Raw genomic sequence first — 16770 nt, forward strand, 5'->3', positions numbered from 1 at the left:
TAAGGATGAAGAAGCGGGTCCGTATAGCCCTCTGGGAAACGGAGTCCTGGCGCTGGCGCGGAGGCTCCTAGGTGGGGTAGCTCTGAAGAGATTTCTCCCGGCACCGGAAGTGGTTGCGAGGAGGCGCGTGTGAGAGAAGCTGAGTCTCCGGCACCCACCTGGCTGGGGTCCGGCCTGTTAACCCGGCGGCCTGCAGTCTCCAGGTGAGGAGACGCCGCGGCTGGGATCGCTGAGGACTCTGGAGGCTTGTGGGGCTCGGTCCTTCCCGAGGGGTGGCGGAATGCTTTTGGGACGATTTCAGCACTGGGCGCGTTCCCTTGGGCTGTGGGTATCTAGGTGGAATCTTGAGCCCTTGTTAAGAGTTACGGGCCAGAATCTTGCTAAAGTGGTTTCCAACCCTCGCCGCCAGCCCTGAGAGGAGCGATTCTGTTTTATTTTATTTTGGGGTGAGGAAACTGAGGCTGAAAGAGGGGGTGAGTTGCCTGAAGTTGTTGGCAGAGCTGGGCAGGATCTGGAGGGATGAATGAATGGGAGTTCTTTGGGAAGTCAAGATATTTACCGTTTATTTGAGCGCTTTCGGTGTGCCAGGCGCCATGCCGTTCTCGCATTTTCTCTCGTAAACTCCGTAGCGGCTACCCAGTCTTACTGGATACCCTTGCCAACAGGATCATCTTGGGAATCAGAATTTTTCAAAACTTAGAAAATTAATAGGGTGCATATTTCATAATTAAGCAAGCCCCCCCAGCGAGATCTGGGGTAGCTCTTGGAAATCGAATATTTCTGCCGGAAAAGGCGTGAATATTCACACTGAAGGGGAATAAAGACTCTACATAGCCAGTGGCAATTCGGGTTCAGTTTCGCTGCCAATTTATGAATAAAGTTCTGGTTTTCAGAGGTCCCGTTTTTAGAATTGCAGATATGGGATTGTGGATCGGTTGTATCTGCCCCATTTTGTACATGTAGACACAGGCACGGAAAGGGTGAATGATCTGGCCGTGGTTCCACGCCAGGAAAAGGCAAGACTCCCCAACTCCAGGGCCTAAGGCTTTCCAGTCCCATAATGTTTTGGCTCAAGTTATTACAACAGGCTGGGTGACCTTGAGCTTCATATCAGGGCTCAGTTTCCAGTTTCTTCCCTCCCAGGGCTGAGAGTGTATGAGATGTGGACAGAATGGAATTTGGAAACTGTAATGTAGAGTTCTCAAACTCAGACGTCTGTGAGGGCCAGGTAGATAAGGCAGAGGGAAGAGGAGGTCTGGGTGAGGGCTTTGGGGCGTCTAGGAGGGCTCACCCCACCTAAGGGGGGGGGCGGCCTCCAACAAACTAGCTTTGTGGGAATGCAGACCCTGTGTGGCCAAGTCCTAGGATTTTTCAGAAGCTGGAAATCAAATTTTTAGGTGAAATTTCCCAGCTCTCAAGTTTGGGATTACTTAAAAGAATTTTCTGTCAAAACATTCTGTGCCAACTCAGGCCAGATAAAACATCTGTGGATCGGACATAGAGAACAGACTTGTGGTTGCCAAGAGGTGGGGTGTGGAGGGGTTTGGAATTAGCAGATGCAAACTATTACATAGAGAAGGATAAACAACAAAGTCTTGTATAGCACAGGGAACTGTATTCAATGTCCTGTAATAAACCATAATGGAAAAGAGTATGAAAAATATATATATATATACTTGAATCACTTTGCTATACACCAGAAACTAACACAACATTGTAAATCAACTATACTTAAATAAAATAAAAATTTTAAAAATCTCTGGATCAAATTATACTCTCAAGTCGAGGCTTAACCTCTATTGTGAGGAAAATCCTTTTTGGGTAAAAGGTTAGTACTTATTAGGCCTACCACATTCCCTTATACAAAATCTAGAAAGCTCTGAAAACCAAACATTTTTTACATGAATTTGGTGCCCGAGCCTGACTAGAACTGCTGTGATTTATTACTTTTAATTATCCTACCTAGAGTGGATATTTATATCTCCGCTCTAGAAATATTTACATATTCAATTATTAAGTGCTCCTCTTACTCCACCCCCGACTCGGCCCCACTGCCCTGGAATTTTAATGAAATACACAGTATATATATGGTGGACCACCTTTTTAAAATCTGAAAATTTCTGAATTCAAAGCACACCTAGCCCCAGCGGGTTAAGAATTGTGGACCTGTGTGCCATTGTTGCTTTGTGATATGGAATGCTTTCAACACCCCATAGATACATGCCACATAGGAAATACACAGTGGCCACACCAGTGCTACAGTGTTTTTGTATGTTATGGGTCATCAAAATAACTCAGTGGGCAGTGACCATAATTTTTTTTTAATGAAGTCAAATAAAAGCAACCAGAATGGTAAACATCCCAGTCTGTTGTACTACTTTGTAAGATGAAGTATTCTTTCATGAAGCTTTTGTTCAGTTATGTATGCAAATGAGCAGTCGTGGTATATACTGTCCCTGTTACTGTGGGTCATGGTTTAAAAAAAAAGGTTGAAGAAATAGCAACAGTCTTGGAGGCTCACCTGGACTCAAGTCTTAGAGATGATAATCAGAAATCCCAGAGGCATCGTCCCAGGGGTTCAGTTAGAGACATATGTGTTCTGTCAACAAATATTTAAAAAAAAAAAGTCCCTACTGTGTGCCAGGCACTGTGTGCACAGTGTTGAGCAAGGCAGAAGGTTCCGCCAAGGTGATAGGTCTGCATGTCCATGTCTCCCAAGCTGGTATTTACTGGCTGTATTTACTGACTGTGATAAGTGCTAAGAAGGGTTGGGAAGTTGCCTTTTAGGCTCTGAAGCACAGGAAAAACGTGGGGCTGGGGTGGTTTCAATAAATAGAATTGTTGTTGTGATTCCTGCAGGGAGACTCACGTTCTGACTCCTCCTCCTGCTTCTGGACAATTTGGGGGCTCCTCCAGCATGGCCAGAGAGTCAGCCCTAGGAGGAAGCACACTTTCTCCTAGGTCCCTCGTCATTTCCACAGCTCTGCCAGCCGGGATTGCGGAGGGGTGTGGAGATCTCATCCACACGAACGAACCTGAATGTGAATGGCATGGCGGAATTAAGAAAATTCACACAAGAGTATAGGAAAGCATGGGGTCGGGGACTCAAGACCAAGCCAGTCAAGAGTCCCAAGCTTTGATTCCCATAGCGTATTTATTGAGGAAAAGCTTTCTAGCATTCTAGATTATAAATCACGATAATGGACATCACAAGGTATATGCTTCAATTAGAGAAAAAAGCAGAACATCTTGTTTTTCATGACTACTAGGGGAGATAGTTAATCTTTAACTCGGAGCTGGAGCCTGGTGCCATGGGCTATATGACTGCTTTATCTCAGTGGTTTTCCTTGAGACTAGTTCTGCTTTCAGAACTGCCTGCAGCCATGTAGCCGGTCCTGAGCTCTCAGGATTGTTACTCCAAGTCAATGTCCTCTTTGTCCTCTGTGGTTCTCTACAGAGGGGAAGGAGGGGGAGCTTAAATGAGGACCCGGCTGCTGGGCCCCCATTGGCTGTGACGGAGGTGAGTCGAGGGTCCCTTCTGATCCTAACCCATCATCCCCAAGGCTGCGCAGCTGGCCTGCCTTGTTCCCACTCACTGTCTTTCGATGGCCCCCAACTCGATCTTCTTAAAGGAAAGCTCTCACAGTGTCGCTCTCCTGCTCAGTACCCTTCTAGGAATCCTTATTGCCTACAGGATAAAATCTAGGTTTCTCAGTCCATCCCTGTGTGACCTGGGCCCTGTCTCCCTCCCCTCTATCTTCTCCTCCGTTTCCCCACACAAGCTTTACTCCCTTCTTGGTCTGGTGGTAAAATGTTACTCTGTACTTTCCAGCTTCCTGCCTTTGGTCAGGCTCCTCCCTCTCCTAGCATATGCCCTGCCCACCACCTCTGGCTGGTAAGTCTTCCACAGCCTCGAAGACCCAGCTCATCCCCCCACCTTTCCTGGGCAGCGTCAGCTCCTCCCTGCTCTGGTCTCCCATATCACTCCTGCCGTCTCTGCTGTAGCACGAATCCACCGGGTGGGGTGTCCCTGCCCATATCTGTCAGTCCCACCAGACTCAGCACTCCATGGGGACAGGTACTGATTGGGACTCATCTCTGGGTCGCCAGGGACCATCACTGGTCTGGTACAGGGGAAGCCTCGGGGTGTTTGTTGAATGAGTGAATGAAAACAGAAATGAAATGGAAACAGACTCACAGAGAGAACAGACTTGTGGTTGCCAAGGGGGAATGGGGTGGGGGAGGGAAGGATTGGGAGTTTGGGATTAGTAGATGCAAATTATTATGTATCGAATGGATAAACAACAAGGCCCTACAGGGAACTGTATTCAGTACCCTGGGATAAACCATAATGGAAAAGAATGTGAAAAAGAATATGTGTATATATGTATAACTGAATCACTTTGCTGTACAGTAGAAATTAACACATAGTAAATCAACTATACTTCAATTAAACAAATTTTTTTTTAAAATTTAAAAACCTTATAATCTTGAACAAACACTGAAAAAAGCAAAAGCCAAGGTAGATGGTTGTTAAGATCAGGCAGACTTGCCTCTGTGACCTTGAGGGGTCCTCTGTGACCTTGAGGGATCCTCTTCAAGACTCCTTGTCCTTGCCTAGAAAATATCATGATGCCCAGTCTCTTACATCTGAAGGTTCTCACGAGATGATTCTTGCCAAAGCCCTGGTGCATGGTGGGTGGGAGTGCTGAGTGAGCCATCAGCCCCTCATTGACCCCAGCCCTGCAGTTGTCACTGACAGTGTGTTGTGTTTCAGGAATTTGCTACCCCCAAGGACATAGCCATGGACTTTACCCTGGACGACTGGGAGCAGCTGGGGCTGGACCAGGGGGACCTCTTCTGGGACACAGCACTGGACAACTACCAGGACCTCTTCCTGCTGAGTGAGTGTCCACCCCAGTCCTGGGGGCCCATCACTGCCCTGCTTGGTGATCACCATGGCTCTCTTGTCACCCATGGCACGAGCTCCTGACTCCTGAGCACCTCATACCAGTGTGCTCAACTGGCAGACTCCCCCTCCCCCCCAACCAGGGACACTGGCAATACCTGGTGACCTTTTTGATTGCCACCACTTGGAGGGGGGGTGCTGTGCTTCTGGAATCCAGTGGGAAGAGCCCAGGGGTGCCGCCACACATCCTAGAATGTAGGGATTATCTGACCCCAAATGTCAGTAATGCCAGGGTGAGATCCAGCCCCTGCCTGCCCTCCAGCTCCATCAGCACTTTCCTCTTCCTCGTAGAGGAGTTCCTTCAGCTGACACTTCAGGGTCTTTGCATTTGCTCTCCCCTGTCCCCTCTCTGACTTGGGGCTTCCCTTTTTTCAGACAAACTGTGACCCCATGAGCACTTCCTGCCTCTCCCCTGCCCACTTTGCCCACTGCTCCTTCACTTTCTAACCACTCGTTTTATGGTCTGTCTCCCTCTGCTGGGACGGGAGCTTCCTGTGGGCAGGGACTCGGGCTGCTCCCTGGTGGAGCCCAGTGTCTGGAATGGACAGTACCCGCTTTGGGGGCTCAATTACTAGATGAGGGAGCAGCAGGAGCCGCTGGGTCTTGTGCTGGGAGAGCACTTAGAACACTCTCCTCCAATCTTCCAGTCACCCCACGAGGAAGTCTGACTTCCCCTGTTTTCTTGGTCCTCCTGAAATCCAGGTTCAAAGAGGGGAAGTCACCTTCTCAGCTCTGTTGGGGTCCCCAGGAACACCCCCACATTTGGTGATTGACTTGGAGGACTTGAGGGACTCAGCACATGGTTCTACTCGTGGCCACAACTTACCACCGAGAAAGAATGCGAGCACAGCCAGCGAAAGGGGAAGGTGCAGAGGGTCAAGTGTAGGGGGGCAGGTGCCAGCTTCTTCGTCCTGTGGAGTCACATGGGACATGCTTAATTCCTCCAGCAACCAGGTGTGACAACACAGGTGAAATGTCTACCAGGACGCTCTTTAGAGACCCAGCACCCAGGGTTTTTACCAGGGGCAGGTTGCATAGGCACCCGCTGCCTGCCACGTACTCAAATCCTAGACTCCCTGAAGGAATGCAGGCATTGATCTTAACAGTTTGGGCACAGGGAGCCCCTCTTATGCAAGGAACCCCCACCCCTGAAATCCAGGTTCCCAGACACCAGCCAAGGGCCATCCTTGCGAGCAGGCCTTTCAAGCAGGGCAGGCAGCCTGTGGTGCTAACCCTTTTCCCTGGGCAGTGTCGCGCAGGGAGTGAGTGACAGGGCCAAGACTCCAGATGTAGCCTGTGCTGCTCCTCGTCCCGATCAACTGATTCCCCTTCTCAAGCTCCTTGCTTCTTTCTTTTCCAAAAGCAGAAAAAATAACTTATCCCAAAAGTTTTTAAAAAGGAAAAAAAGGACAACACACTGAAAACTATCACTTCATGCAATTTTATTGCATTGGGGCAGATTTTCTCCAAGCTACTCAATGTGCACTACAGAAGCAGCCCATGGGAAGTCAGATCTTAGTGTCTGCAATTTTTAAATTACAATCCATGGTAGAAATACGTTTTCCTTGACTCCCTGGCATGTGTTTATGTATGTATATACATGAGTGGTGTATTCGTTTGCTATGGCTGCTCTTACAAATGCCACAAATCTGGCTGGAAACAACACACACTGACTTTGATGGTTCTGGAGGTCAGAAGTTTGGAGTGGGTCTGCGAGGCTGAAATCCAGGTGTGGGCACAGCTGGTTCCTTCTGGAGGCTCTTGGAGAGAATCTCTTTCCTTGCCCTCCTTCAGCTAAAAGCCGAAGCCTGCTTGCTGGGATCATGGCCTCTCATCTTCAGAGTCAGCAGTGGCTTTCTCTCCACTATAGCACGTTTCCTCTGGGATTAAGACTATGGTCCCTTCCTTGAGGAAGCTTGCAGAGGGTAGAGTGCAGGATTGGGCTCTGGGACCCTGACATACTCCATCACAGGGTCTGGTGCACAGAAGCCTCTGGCCGTGTGTGGTCCATGGGTGAATGAGGGAATCACTGATGGCCGAGTAAGTACATGCCTCTCCCCGACCACTCTGCTCATCCCTCAAGAGCTATTGCAGATCCTTTGTGTCCCCAGCCCCAGCTGTCACAGCTCTGATCATGCTGGATTGTGACTGTCCAGGTCCCTCTCCTCCACTGGACCAGGAACCCTGTAGGGCAGGCATCCCTGGAGTCGCCCAGTGCTGCATCCGGCCCTTGGGAGCCGTGCACTGGATGAGGTGCTGAATAGTCAGGGGAGCCAGGAGGTTCCTGCTCAGTGGCCAGGTGGCCCTCCACGCTGCTGTCATCTGGTTGGTGACAATGCTCTTCTCTCTCTCAGACCCCCCCAGATCCAGCCTGACCTCCCATCCAGATGGTGGGGAAGAGCTGGAGGCCCTGGTGAAAGGAAGCCCAGAGTCAGCAGGCCCTGGTGAGTAGGCAGCAAGGGGAGGGTGGAGGGGTCGTGGGGTGTGGCCCTTTGTGGGCTCTCCATCTTCAGGACCTCCATCCCGCCCAGTGTGTCTACTCAGACATCTCAACTCCCTGCTTCCGGGCTTCACTCTGCCTTGCACTGGCTTCAGGTCCGGGACCCTCATCCTGCATGCCTTATCTCCATCTGCCTCCATGTTCAGCATGTGGCTGTCCTGGTGCCCTTCCTCTGTCCCCTTCACATCCTTCCAGACTCAGGAGGGGTCAACCTTCCATTCCCTGAGTTGGTCTCTCCACCTTCCTGCCTTGTGCCCCCTGAGCACTGTGGACCCCCTGTCTACCTGTTTCACCTGCCTTTCATTCAGGCCCATCCTTCCTTCCTGGTCCACAGGGCCTAGCAGATGGCTCATCTGTTAGTAAGTCAAGCCTGGGCCTAAATGCTAAAAGAGCCACGGTTTTTCTGGGAGATCTGGTCAGGTGGTGAGGATTCCTGGGTGTTATGCTGGTCAAGACATCTTCAGGAGGAGAAAGCAGAGGCAGGGGCCCTGCCTGGGGCAGTGGAGGCTTTTCTCATTGTTAGATTGTTCACATGAGAGGAAGGGCCCCTGAACCGGAGGCTATGGAGTGGGAGCTGCACGGCTTAGTCTCAGCCTGCACCCTAGCCGTCAGCACGCAGCTCTGTTCTTGGCTCACCTCTCGTGAGCTCATGAACGTGGACCTTCTGTAGCCTCCCATTGAATGCACAGGTGTTTTCACGTAGCCCAGGTCCAGGCTCCTGCCACTGTGGATTTCTGTTTCTGCCACCCTAACATCCAGGTTGGTTCCAAGCATGTGTAGCCATGTCCAAATATTTCTTCCTGTGGTAACAATCATATTGTTGCATGTATACCTCTTTTCCGCTGAGTGTACTTTTCTGTGAAGTAGGCCTTGGCTGACGGGGGTGATGGTGGGGAGTATCTGCTGAGAGCCTCCCGTTTTCTGTGGAACGTCTGAGGTTGCTCAGCTCCTCTCTTAAACCCTCCTGGAAATGGGCTGTTTCCTGTGATGTCAGCTCCAGCTGGGTCACCATGCAGGCTCTGTCTCCTTCATCCCCTTGCCAGACAGGCCTGACTTAGGACCCATCACCTATTCTTCCTCATGTCTGTTCTCAGCCTTCAGCTCCTGTCTTTAACTCCCAGAGCACAGGAGACATTTGCACTTTCCCTTTCTTTCAGACACGGCTGAAGCCAAGAACTCTCCTCTGCCGCAGGACTTCTTGGAAGAAGTACTCTCCCAGGAGATTACAGAGACATTTTCCAAGGATGACCTCTGGAACTCCCAGTTGGGAGAAGCCTGCATAGGCCAGAGCTGGTCAGATAGTTTGCTAGGAGATCCAGAAAGTCTTCTGAGGTTGGATACTGTTACCAGCAAGGAAAGTACCACAGAATGCAAGAGCCACGAACTCAAGAGCGCCCTTGTTCCTGGGTCCCTCCTTTCCCCGGGAACAGGTTCCATGATGCATGATCTTCCTGAAAAGAGCTTGACACCTGCTAAGTCTCAGGAATGTGGAACTGATTTTGGGTGCTACTCAGACCAGAGCCAGCAGGATACTGTTCAGGGAGGGGAGAAACCATATAAATGTAGTGAGTGTGGGAAGAGCTTCAGCCAGAGTTACCATCTGATCCAGCACTGGATTCTTCACACTAGGGAGGACCCCACTGTGCTTCAAGAGTATGAGAAAGATGTCAGCCAGAGTTGTTCCCTTTTCATGCAATCAGTGACTCACAGAGGCTACAAATCCTATGTGTGTAACAAGTGCGGGAAAACTTTTAGTCAGAATACACACTTCCTGTGGCATCAGAACATTCACACTGAAGAAAAACCATGTAAGAGTCAAGACAGTGATGGTCCAGCAGGTCACGAATCACAGCCTGTTGAGCATGAGAAACCACCCCCAGATGGTAAATCCTACAAATGTAATGAATGTGGCAAGAGTTTCAGCCAAACCTCTCATCTCACCCGGCATCAGAAGATCCACACTCGAAAACGCTACGAATGTGCCAAATGCAAGGCGATCTTCAACTTTAACAAATACCTCCTCCAACATCAGAAAATTCATGCTGCAAAAACGACCGCTGAGTGTCAGGAGTGTGGGAAGGCCTTCAGGCGAAGCTCCTTGCTTGTTAAACACCAGTCTATTCACACTGGAGTAAAGCCTTATAAGTGTGACGAGTGTGGGAAACTCTTCAGCCATATCCTGACCCTAAAGATCCACCAGAGGGTTCACAGTGGCGAGAAGCCGTACAAATGCAGTGAATGTGGGAAAGCTTTTTACCGGAACACTCACCTCAGTGAACACCAGAGGATTCACACGGGCTACAGGCCCCACAAATGTCACAAATGCCTCAAGAGTTTCAGCCGGCCCTCCCACCTGATTCGACACCTGTCCAGTCATGCCACAGAAAAGCCCTACAGCTGTGCCGAATGCAAGGAGACCTTCAGCCATCATGAATACCTTGTTCAGCACCAGAAAATCCATGCTGTGGAAACTCCCTATGAATGTCAGGAGTGTGGTGAGCGCTTCATTTGCTGCTCGACCCTAACTTGCCACCAGAGCATTCACACTAGAGAAAAACAAAGACTCAATGAGAGCAGGAAGATCTTGAATGAGAACCCAGAGCAGAGAGAGCATCCAAGAGTCGGTGAGAAGCTCTTTAAGTGTAACAAATGTGAGAAAACCTTCAGCCGCAGCAGATATCTGACTCAGCACCAGCGGATTCATGCCAGGGTGAAACCCTTTGAGTGTACCCAGTGTAGGAAAGCCTTTGGCCAAAGTTCACAGCTCACGCGCCACCAAAGGATCCACTCTGGAGTGAGACCATATGAATGTGGGGACTGCGGGAAGGCCTTCATGCATAGCACCTCCCTCGCCAAACATCAGTCTACCCATAAGAGTGAGCACTCCTTTAAGTGTAACGAATGTGGGAAGACTTTCAGCCAAAGTGCATGTCTCTTAGAACATCAGTTAATCCATGCTGCGGAGAAGTCCTTTAAACCTAACAAGTGTGACGAACTCTTTGCCCACAGTGACTGTCTTGTTCAGCATCAGGGAACTCAGGCAGGAAAGAAGCCTTTTGAGCAAAATGAATGCAGGAAAACGTCCCAGCAGAACTTGTGCCTTTCCAAACATCAGAGAGTTCACACAGGTGAGAAGCTCCACGAATGTGGTCACTGTGGGAAAACCTTCAGCCTGGGTGCTCAACTCATTCAACACCAGAGAGTTCACACTAGAAAAAAGCCTTACATTTGTCACGAATGCGGGAAAGTCTTCAGCCAGAGTTCGTGCTTTTCTAAGCATCAGAGAGTTCACACAGGTGAGAAACCCTACAAATGTGGCTACTGTGGGAAAACCTTCAGTCAGGGTGCTCCACTCATCCGACATAAGAGGATTCATACTGGAGAAAAGCCTTATGTTTGTCAGGAGTGTGGGAAAGCCTTCACCCAGAGCTCGTGCCTTTCTAAGCATCAGAGAGTGCATACTGGGGAGAAGCCCTACGTGTGTGCCGAATGTGGGAAAGCCTTTGCCCAGAAAGCAAATCTGACACAGCATCAGAGAACTCACACTGGGGAGAGGCCTTATGCTTGTAATGTGTGTGGGAAAGCCTTTGGCCTTAGTGCCCATCTCAGTCAGCACCAGAGAATTCACACCCAAGAGAAACCGTATCAGTGACCACATTGTCAGAAAGCCTTGTGCTGCTGCTCAGGTCTCAGCCGACATCAGTGAACTCACACTTCAGAGAAGCAGGTAGCAGTCCTCCCCATGGCTGCTGGGTGGCAGCTGGATCCCAGACATCTGCGAATGTGTTCATGCAAGGCCTAAAGTTGAAAGCATCTAAGTGTAAGCCTCTCCCCCCATGAGTAGTAAGTCTCTTTATTAATAAAGATTGATTAGAAAACTTGCACACAAGTTTCACTAAAACAGTGAAGACACAAGCACTGAGAAGCTGGAGCTTCAGAAGTCATGGGGTAGACTGGAGCCAGTCTGCTGAGTTAAATCCCAACTCTGCCATCTGCCACCTGAGTGACCTGGGGAGAGTCTTGGAACCTCTCAGGACCTCAGTGTTGTCATTTATAAGATGGGCACAATAATAGTTACCTACCTCAAAGGGCTGTTGTGAGGATAAAGAGATTTAAAGCACTTAGAACTAAGCGCCCAGCACATGGTAAGTACTCACCTAGTGTGAGCTACAAATACGCATCAGATATAACAGTTACCTCTTTTACATTAAAAGGAATAGAAAGTTAAGCAACCCTCTATCTCTGTTTAACTGCAGTTAACATTACTAGTATGCATGGCTTTAATTTTTAAACTTTTATTCCAAAATACTCTTGGCTTGGTTGGTTCTAAAAACCCAGCACTTTGCTCTTAAAAAAAAAAAAAGGCTAGCCTTTTCCTTCCCTCCATCTCTCAGCTCTGTCCTAGTACTTTCTTAACTTACCAACAAAAAGCCAAGAACATGTAAACTAACGTTGTACAGCAAGAACTTTCCACTCCTACCCTCCCAAACCTCTCACTCAAAAGGACCCCCTCCCACATCCACATGCCACCCCCTTCCCATAATCTCCCACTTAAAGCTGTTGGTTAAATGATGAGACCCAACTTATTGTGAGTTAATACCATAAACAGCTAGATTCAGTTAGGAAAGTTACATGGGATGTCGCTGCCTCTGCATGGTTCACACTATCTATACAGAAGATGTGCTTGGTGCAAAAATTGTGATGCACAGAAATGACTGCTGGGATGAATGTCCTTCACCATTTGTCCAACTCGGCCACTCACCAGGCACCTTCCTAGGCTCCAGGGTGGGGAACACCAATATGGTAAGCCCTGCCCTTGCCTTGAAGCTTCTGGAATCAAAGGGAAATGGATGGCCTTGTTTTCATACAGGAATGCTGTTCGTTGCCAAGTGATATCTTGGAGTTGGAGCCGTTGCGTTCACTGCTTGTCTTGGCCGGGCCTGTTCTCCAGCAGAGTCTCACCTCAGGGCACCACACGACCCGCTCTCTGGATGGCACTCCTCGGCTCTGAGCTTTTGTTTCCCACCTGCTAAGTGATCCAGTCATCTGTTTGCTGAAGCACAACCTTATGAAGACATTGGACTCTGACACTTTTAATATTCTGTCATATTTTTGGTGCTAAAAAGATTCAGGAGTCTGTGCTCTGGGCCCTTGGGATTTTCAAACCACGTACCTTGAGTTGTGCTGGTTGGTTTTCTTGTTGAAACTGGGACTTTATGGGCTGACCATTCACACCGTAGTGGGGAGTGTACTGGTTTTCAAATGGCTGAAACATCCAGCTCCTCCCTGCCTGTCGTGTCTGGGCAACAGGCCTGATATATGCCTCAGGGGCAGGGCAGGGGTGGGAACTCAAATTGATAAGTGTATTCAACCAAGAATTTTGATACCAAAGATAGAGTCCAGAGGGCTTGTGTGAAGTTGGCAGCCATTGTGTGTGTGTTTGGGGGTCTGTGTAACAAAAGACCTGTGTTTTGTGGGCTAATGTAGAAATGCCCATCCTCATGTCTGTGCGTTGGTTCTCTGATTAAAGTTTTGAGTTTCTAAGTGTTGGTTGCTTTTCTCAGCTCAGTGCCATGTACCCGGCCAGAGCCTGGGCATGCATAGTCACTACCTGCCAAGTGCTCACATTTTAGGATGGGAGGGCTCCTAGTGGTGAAACCCACCCCATGATGAGATGGTTAAGTCTGTTTTCCCAAAGTCCAGGAGAGGCAAAGACCACCAGTGGTTCCTCAGTTTCAGTTGGTCCTCAGTACATCATCAGCCAGTGCTTTTCCATTCTTATGCAATCCTACTTAATCAAGGAGGAAGCGTGGACGGCATGTTGTTTATTCCTCTCTAGTTACAAAGACACAGTAGGCCTTAGGCTCAGGCAAGATTGTTGCTAGAATTGAATATTACTTTGCTCTTCTGGTGTTTATTTTTTGCTTTTATTTATGTATTTATCTTTATTTGGCCATGCCATGCAGCATGCAGAATCTTATTTCCCCAACCAGTGATCAAACCTGCACCCCCTGCAGTGGAAGTGTGGAGTCTTAACCACTGGACCACCAGGGAAGTCCCTCCTGGTATTTATTTTACTTTCCCTCTCCTTTTCCCTCTACTGACAAGAGAAACCAGTTTCCCACTCATGGGAAAGGTTGGAAGTCCTGTTTAAAAATAAATTGATTTAAGTTAAAAGAAAAAAAAGCTGATTGAAAGGAAAATGCATGGCACACAACTATAGCAAAATAATTTGATGGGGATATATTATCGAATGAGGTTGGGGAACACTCAGCTAAAGCCTAGCAACCTGCCAGTGGACTCAATTGTACCCATCAGGATGAACTAGATGATGCTGTGGCAACAGAGTTGTGTGTGAGATCTCAGTGGCTGTTTATTTCCCTCACTCGTGTTACATGTCCACTGTGGGTTGGCAGGGGTGGGGGATGGGGTGGGGCTGTGTCTGTTCTGTCCACCTGAGAGACCAGTGTTCCCATTTTGAGTCTGTTGATCCTTCTTAGTCACCCCAATGAGAAAGAGGCTTTAACACTATACCTCTCTCCAGGACTCCAAATTCTGCACTTTGGGTGGGAAATGCTATCCATTGAAAATGTGCAAAGAGTAGTTTTCATTACATTTACTCTTACAGCAAACATTCATTCACAGCAAATGATACTGATTGTTCATTCACAGTTGTGGTTGAAAGTTTTAAAGGGCATGGATTGAAATAAGTAGGAGAAGCTTGGTAAAGGCAGTGGTGTCTCAGGAGGATGGAAGGTGGCTGCTCTGCCTAAGCCAGGGAGGTGGATGTGGATGCCTAATGTTGATGATGCTCTTTAGGAAAATCATACCTACGAATAGTGGTTGCAAGGCGCTGGGGAAAGGGGCAGTTTTACAAGACGAAAAATAGTTGTGGGGATGGATGGTGGTGATGGCCACACGACATTATGAATGGATTTAATACTTTTGAACTGTACACTTAAAAACAGTTAAGATGTGTGACTTCCCTGGTGGTCCAATGGTTAAGACCCCGTGCTTCCACTGCAGGAGGCATGGGTTTGATCCCTGGCCAGGAAACTAAGATCCCACATGCAGTGCAGGGGTAAAAAAAAAAAAAAAAAAAAAGACAAGTATTGGCTGGTGAGGAGGTAGAGAAACTGGAACTTCATTCCCTGCTGGTGGATTTCTAAAATGGTGCAGCCACTTTGGAAAATAGTCTGGCAGTTCCTCAAAAGGTTAAACCTGCAGTTACCCTACGACTCAGCACACTCAGATATTTCCCAAGAAAAATGAAAACAAACATGTCCCCATAAAAATGAGTACATGATTGCTCATATCACCATCATTTATAATAGCCCCCAAATGGAAACAACTAATGTCTATCAACTGATGAATGGATAAATAAAATGTGGTATAACTCACACAATGGAATACTATTTTGCAACAAAAAGGAATCCAGTATTGATAGATGCTACAGCATGAATGAACCTTGAAAACATTATGCTAAGTAAAAAGATCGGACATAAGACCACATGTTGTATGATTCCATTTTTTAAAAATTTATTTATTTATTGGCTGCTTTGTGTCTTCATTGCTGCACACAGGCTTTCTCTAGTTGCAGCAAGCAGAGGCTACTCTTCATTGTAGTACTCAGGCTCCTCATTGTGGTGGCTTCTCGTTGCGGAGCACGGGCTCTAGGTGTGTGGGCTTCAGTAGTTGCTGAATGTGGGCTCTAGAGCATAGGCTCAGTAGTTGTGGCACACGGGCTTTGTTGCTCTGCAGCATGTGGGATCTTCCTGGGGCAGGGATCAAACCCGTGTTCCCTGCATTGGCAGGTGGACTCTTAGCCACTGTGCCACCTAGGAAGTCCCCTGTATGATTCCATTTAAATGAAATGTCCAGAATAGGCAAATCCGTTAAGAGACAGGAAGTAGATTAGTGGTTGCCAGAGGCCAGGGGAGGGAGGATTGAGAGGTGCCGGCTAAGGGATTTCTTTTTAAGGTGATGAAAATGTTTTAAACGTGTTTGTGGTGATGGTTGCACAGCTCTGTGAATGTACTATTTGTGCTGTGAATGAAGAAATGTGCTTCACCCTCCATCACTGAAGGCTTGTTACTCTGGAGGCAACCTCTGGGGGTCATCTTCCCCAGGACGCCCTTCCAAAGTGGGAGATCTTGCCCCTCGTTTTGAACCCTCAACTGTCTGAACTGTGTCCGAATCCAATTCACAAGGGTCAGGGCAGGGCTGGGGCCAGCAGGAGGAGCATCATAGCCTCAGTTGCTCAAGCATCTGCAAAGGGCTGGGAACCTATAAAGTGTAAACGAGCACCACGTGAGCGATAATCCAACCTGCCATTCAGCTCAGCTTTCCTGAGCTCTAACCCATGAGGATGCAGGACATGGCACTGCCATGCTTCACCTGATAGTGATCTTAGGCTCCCTGTTCCTGGGCCATGCTACAGGTATGGAGCTTCTCAAGAATTGTGGCCAGACAGGATGCCCGCCCCCCAATGTGCTTTGAACATCCAGGCTGATGTCGGCACACACACACACACAGCAAGAAGTTATAAAACGACTTAATGGTCACACAATGAGATGTTCTTTAGGAAGCAGGCAGGTTTCCCAAGGTGGTTCGAAAATGGCTTGAAAGAGAGCAAGGACTGGCTCGGGGTTAGTATAGTGGTTAATGGGCGGGGCCCAGGTGAGGGTTCCTGCATTTGGTTTGAACTTCCCACTGGCACCAAAGGAGGGCACAGCCAGGCTTTCCAATCTGCTTCCCCAGATGTGGGACACAGGGGAAAAAGGAGGCGTGGGGCTTAATGCTTTCAGCAAACATTGGAAAACACAGTTGGAAATTCGCTGGTGGTCCAGTGGTTAGGACTTGGTGCTTGGTGCTTTTACTGCCTGTTGTCCTGGGTTCAGTCCCTCGTCAGGGAACTAAGATCCTGCAAGCTGTGTGGTGTGACAAAAAAATAAATAAATAAAAGTAAAAAAAGTAAAAAAAAAAGTCACTATTACATGAAGGCTTTTTTCTTTGTTTCTTTCTCTTTCTTTCTTTCTTTTTTTGTCTAATAGCATTTAATTGCTTGGCTTTGAAAATTATGAGTAGGCCTACCTATCTGCTGGTGAAAGAAATCCCACCAAGATAGAAAAGAGTTGTTCCCTTTGTACCAGAAGCTGCTGAGTCAGAAAATTTCCTTGCTTGATAAATGTCACCTGTTACAGAGGGACAGAAAGACCTGATAAACTCACCAAGAAAACACGGCGTCACAGGGCTTGGGCCATTCCATTCCTGAGAGATCATTTACACCCGTTACGACAAA

The 16770-nt window shown here is 48.2% G+C and overlaps 1 protein-coding gene across 4 annotated transcripts; it reads left to right on the forward strand.

Moving 5' to 3' along the window:
- Positions 1 to 103: 103 nt before the first annotated feature.
- On the forward strand, positions 104 to 13007 carry ZNF473 (zinc finger protein 473). 4 transcript variants are annotated; one of them, XM_057713303.1, is made up of 6 exons: positions 110 to 203; positions 2860 to 3520; positions 4778 to 4904; positions 7324 to 7413; positions 8627 to 10765; positions 12340 to 13007. In XM_057713303.1, the coding sequence occupies exons 3-6, from the start codon at positions 4805 to 4807 to the stop codon at positions 12360 to 12362; spliced, it is 2352 nt and encodes a 783-aa protein (XP_057569286.1). In that variant the 5' UTR covers positions 110 to 203; positions 2860 to 3520; positions 4778 to 4804; the 3' UTR covers positions 12363 to 13007. The 4 variants fall into 4 exon arrangements, with proteins under 4 accessions (XP_057569284.1, XP_057569286.1, XP_057569283.1 ...); XM_057713300.1 differs by having other exon boundaries at positions 8627 to 13007; XM_057713301.1 differs by lacking the exon at positions 2860 to 3520 and having other exon boundaries at positions 104 to 203; positions 8627 to 13007.
- Positions 13008 to 16770: the final 3763 nt, after the last annotated feature.

Source organism: Hippopotamus amphibius, chromosome 16 (genome assembly GCF_030028045.1).
Source record: "Hippopotamus amphibius kiboko isolate mHipAmp2 chromosome 16, mHipAmp2.hap2, whole genome shotgun sequence".
Taxonomy (NCBI): Eukaryota; Metazoa; Chordata; class Mammalia; order Artiodactyla; family Hippopotamidae; genus Hippopotamus; species Hippopotamus amphibius.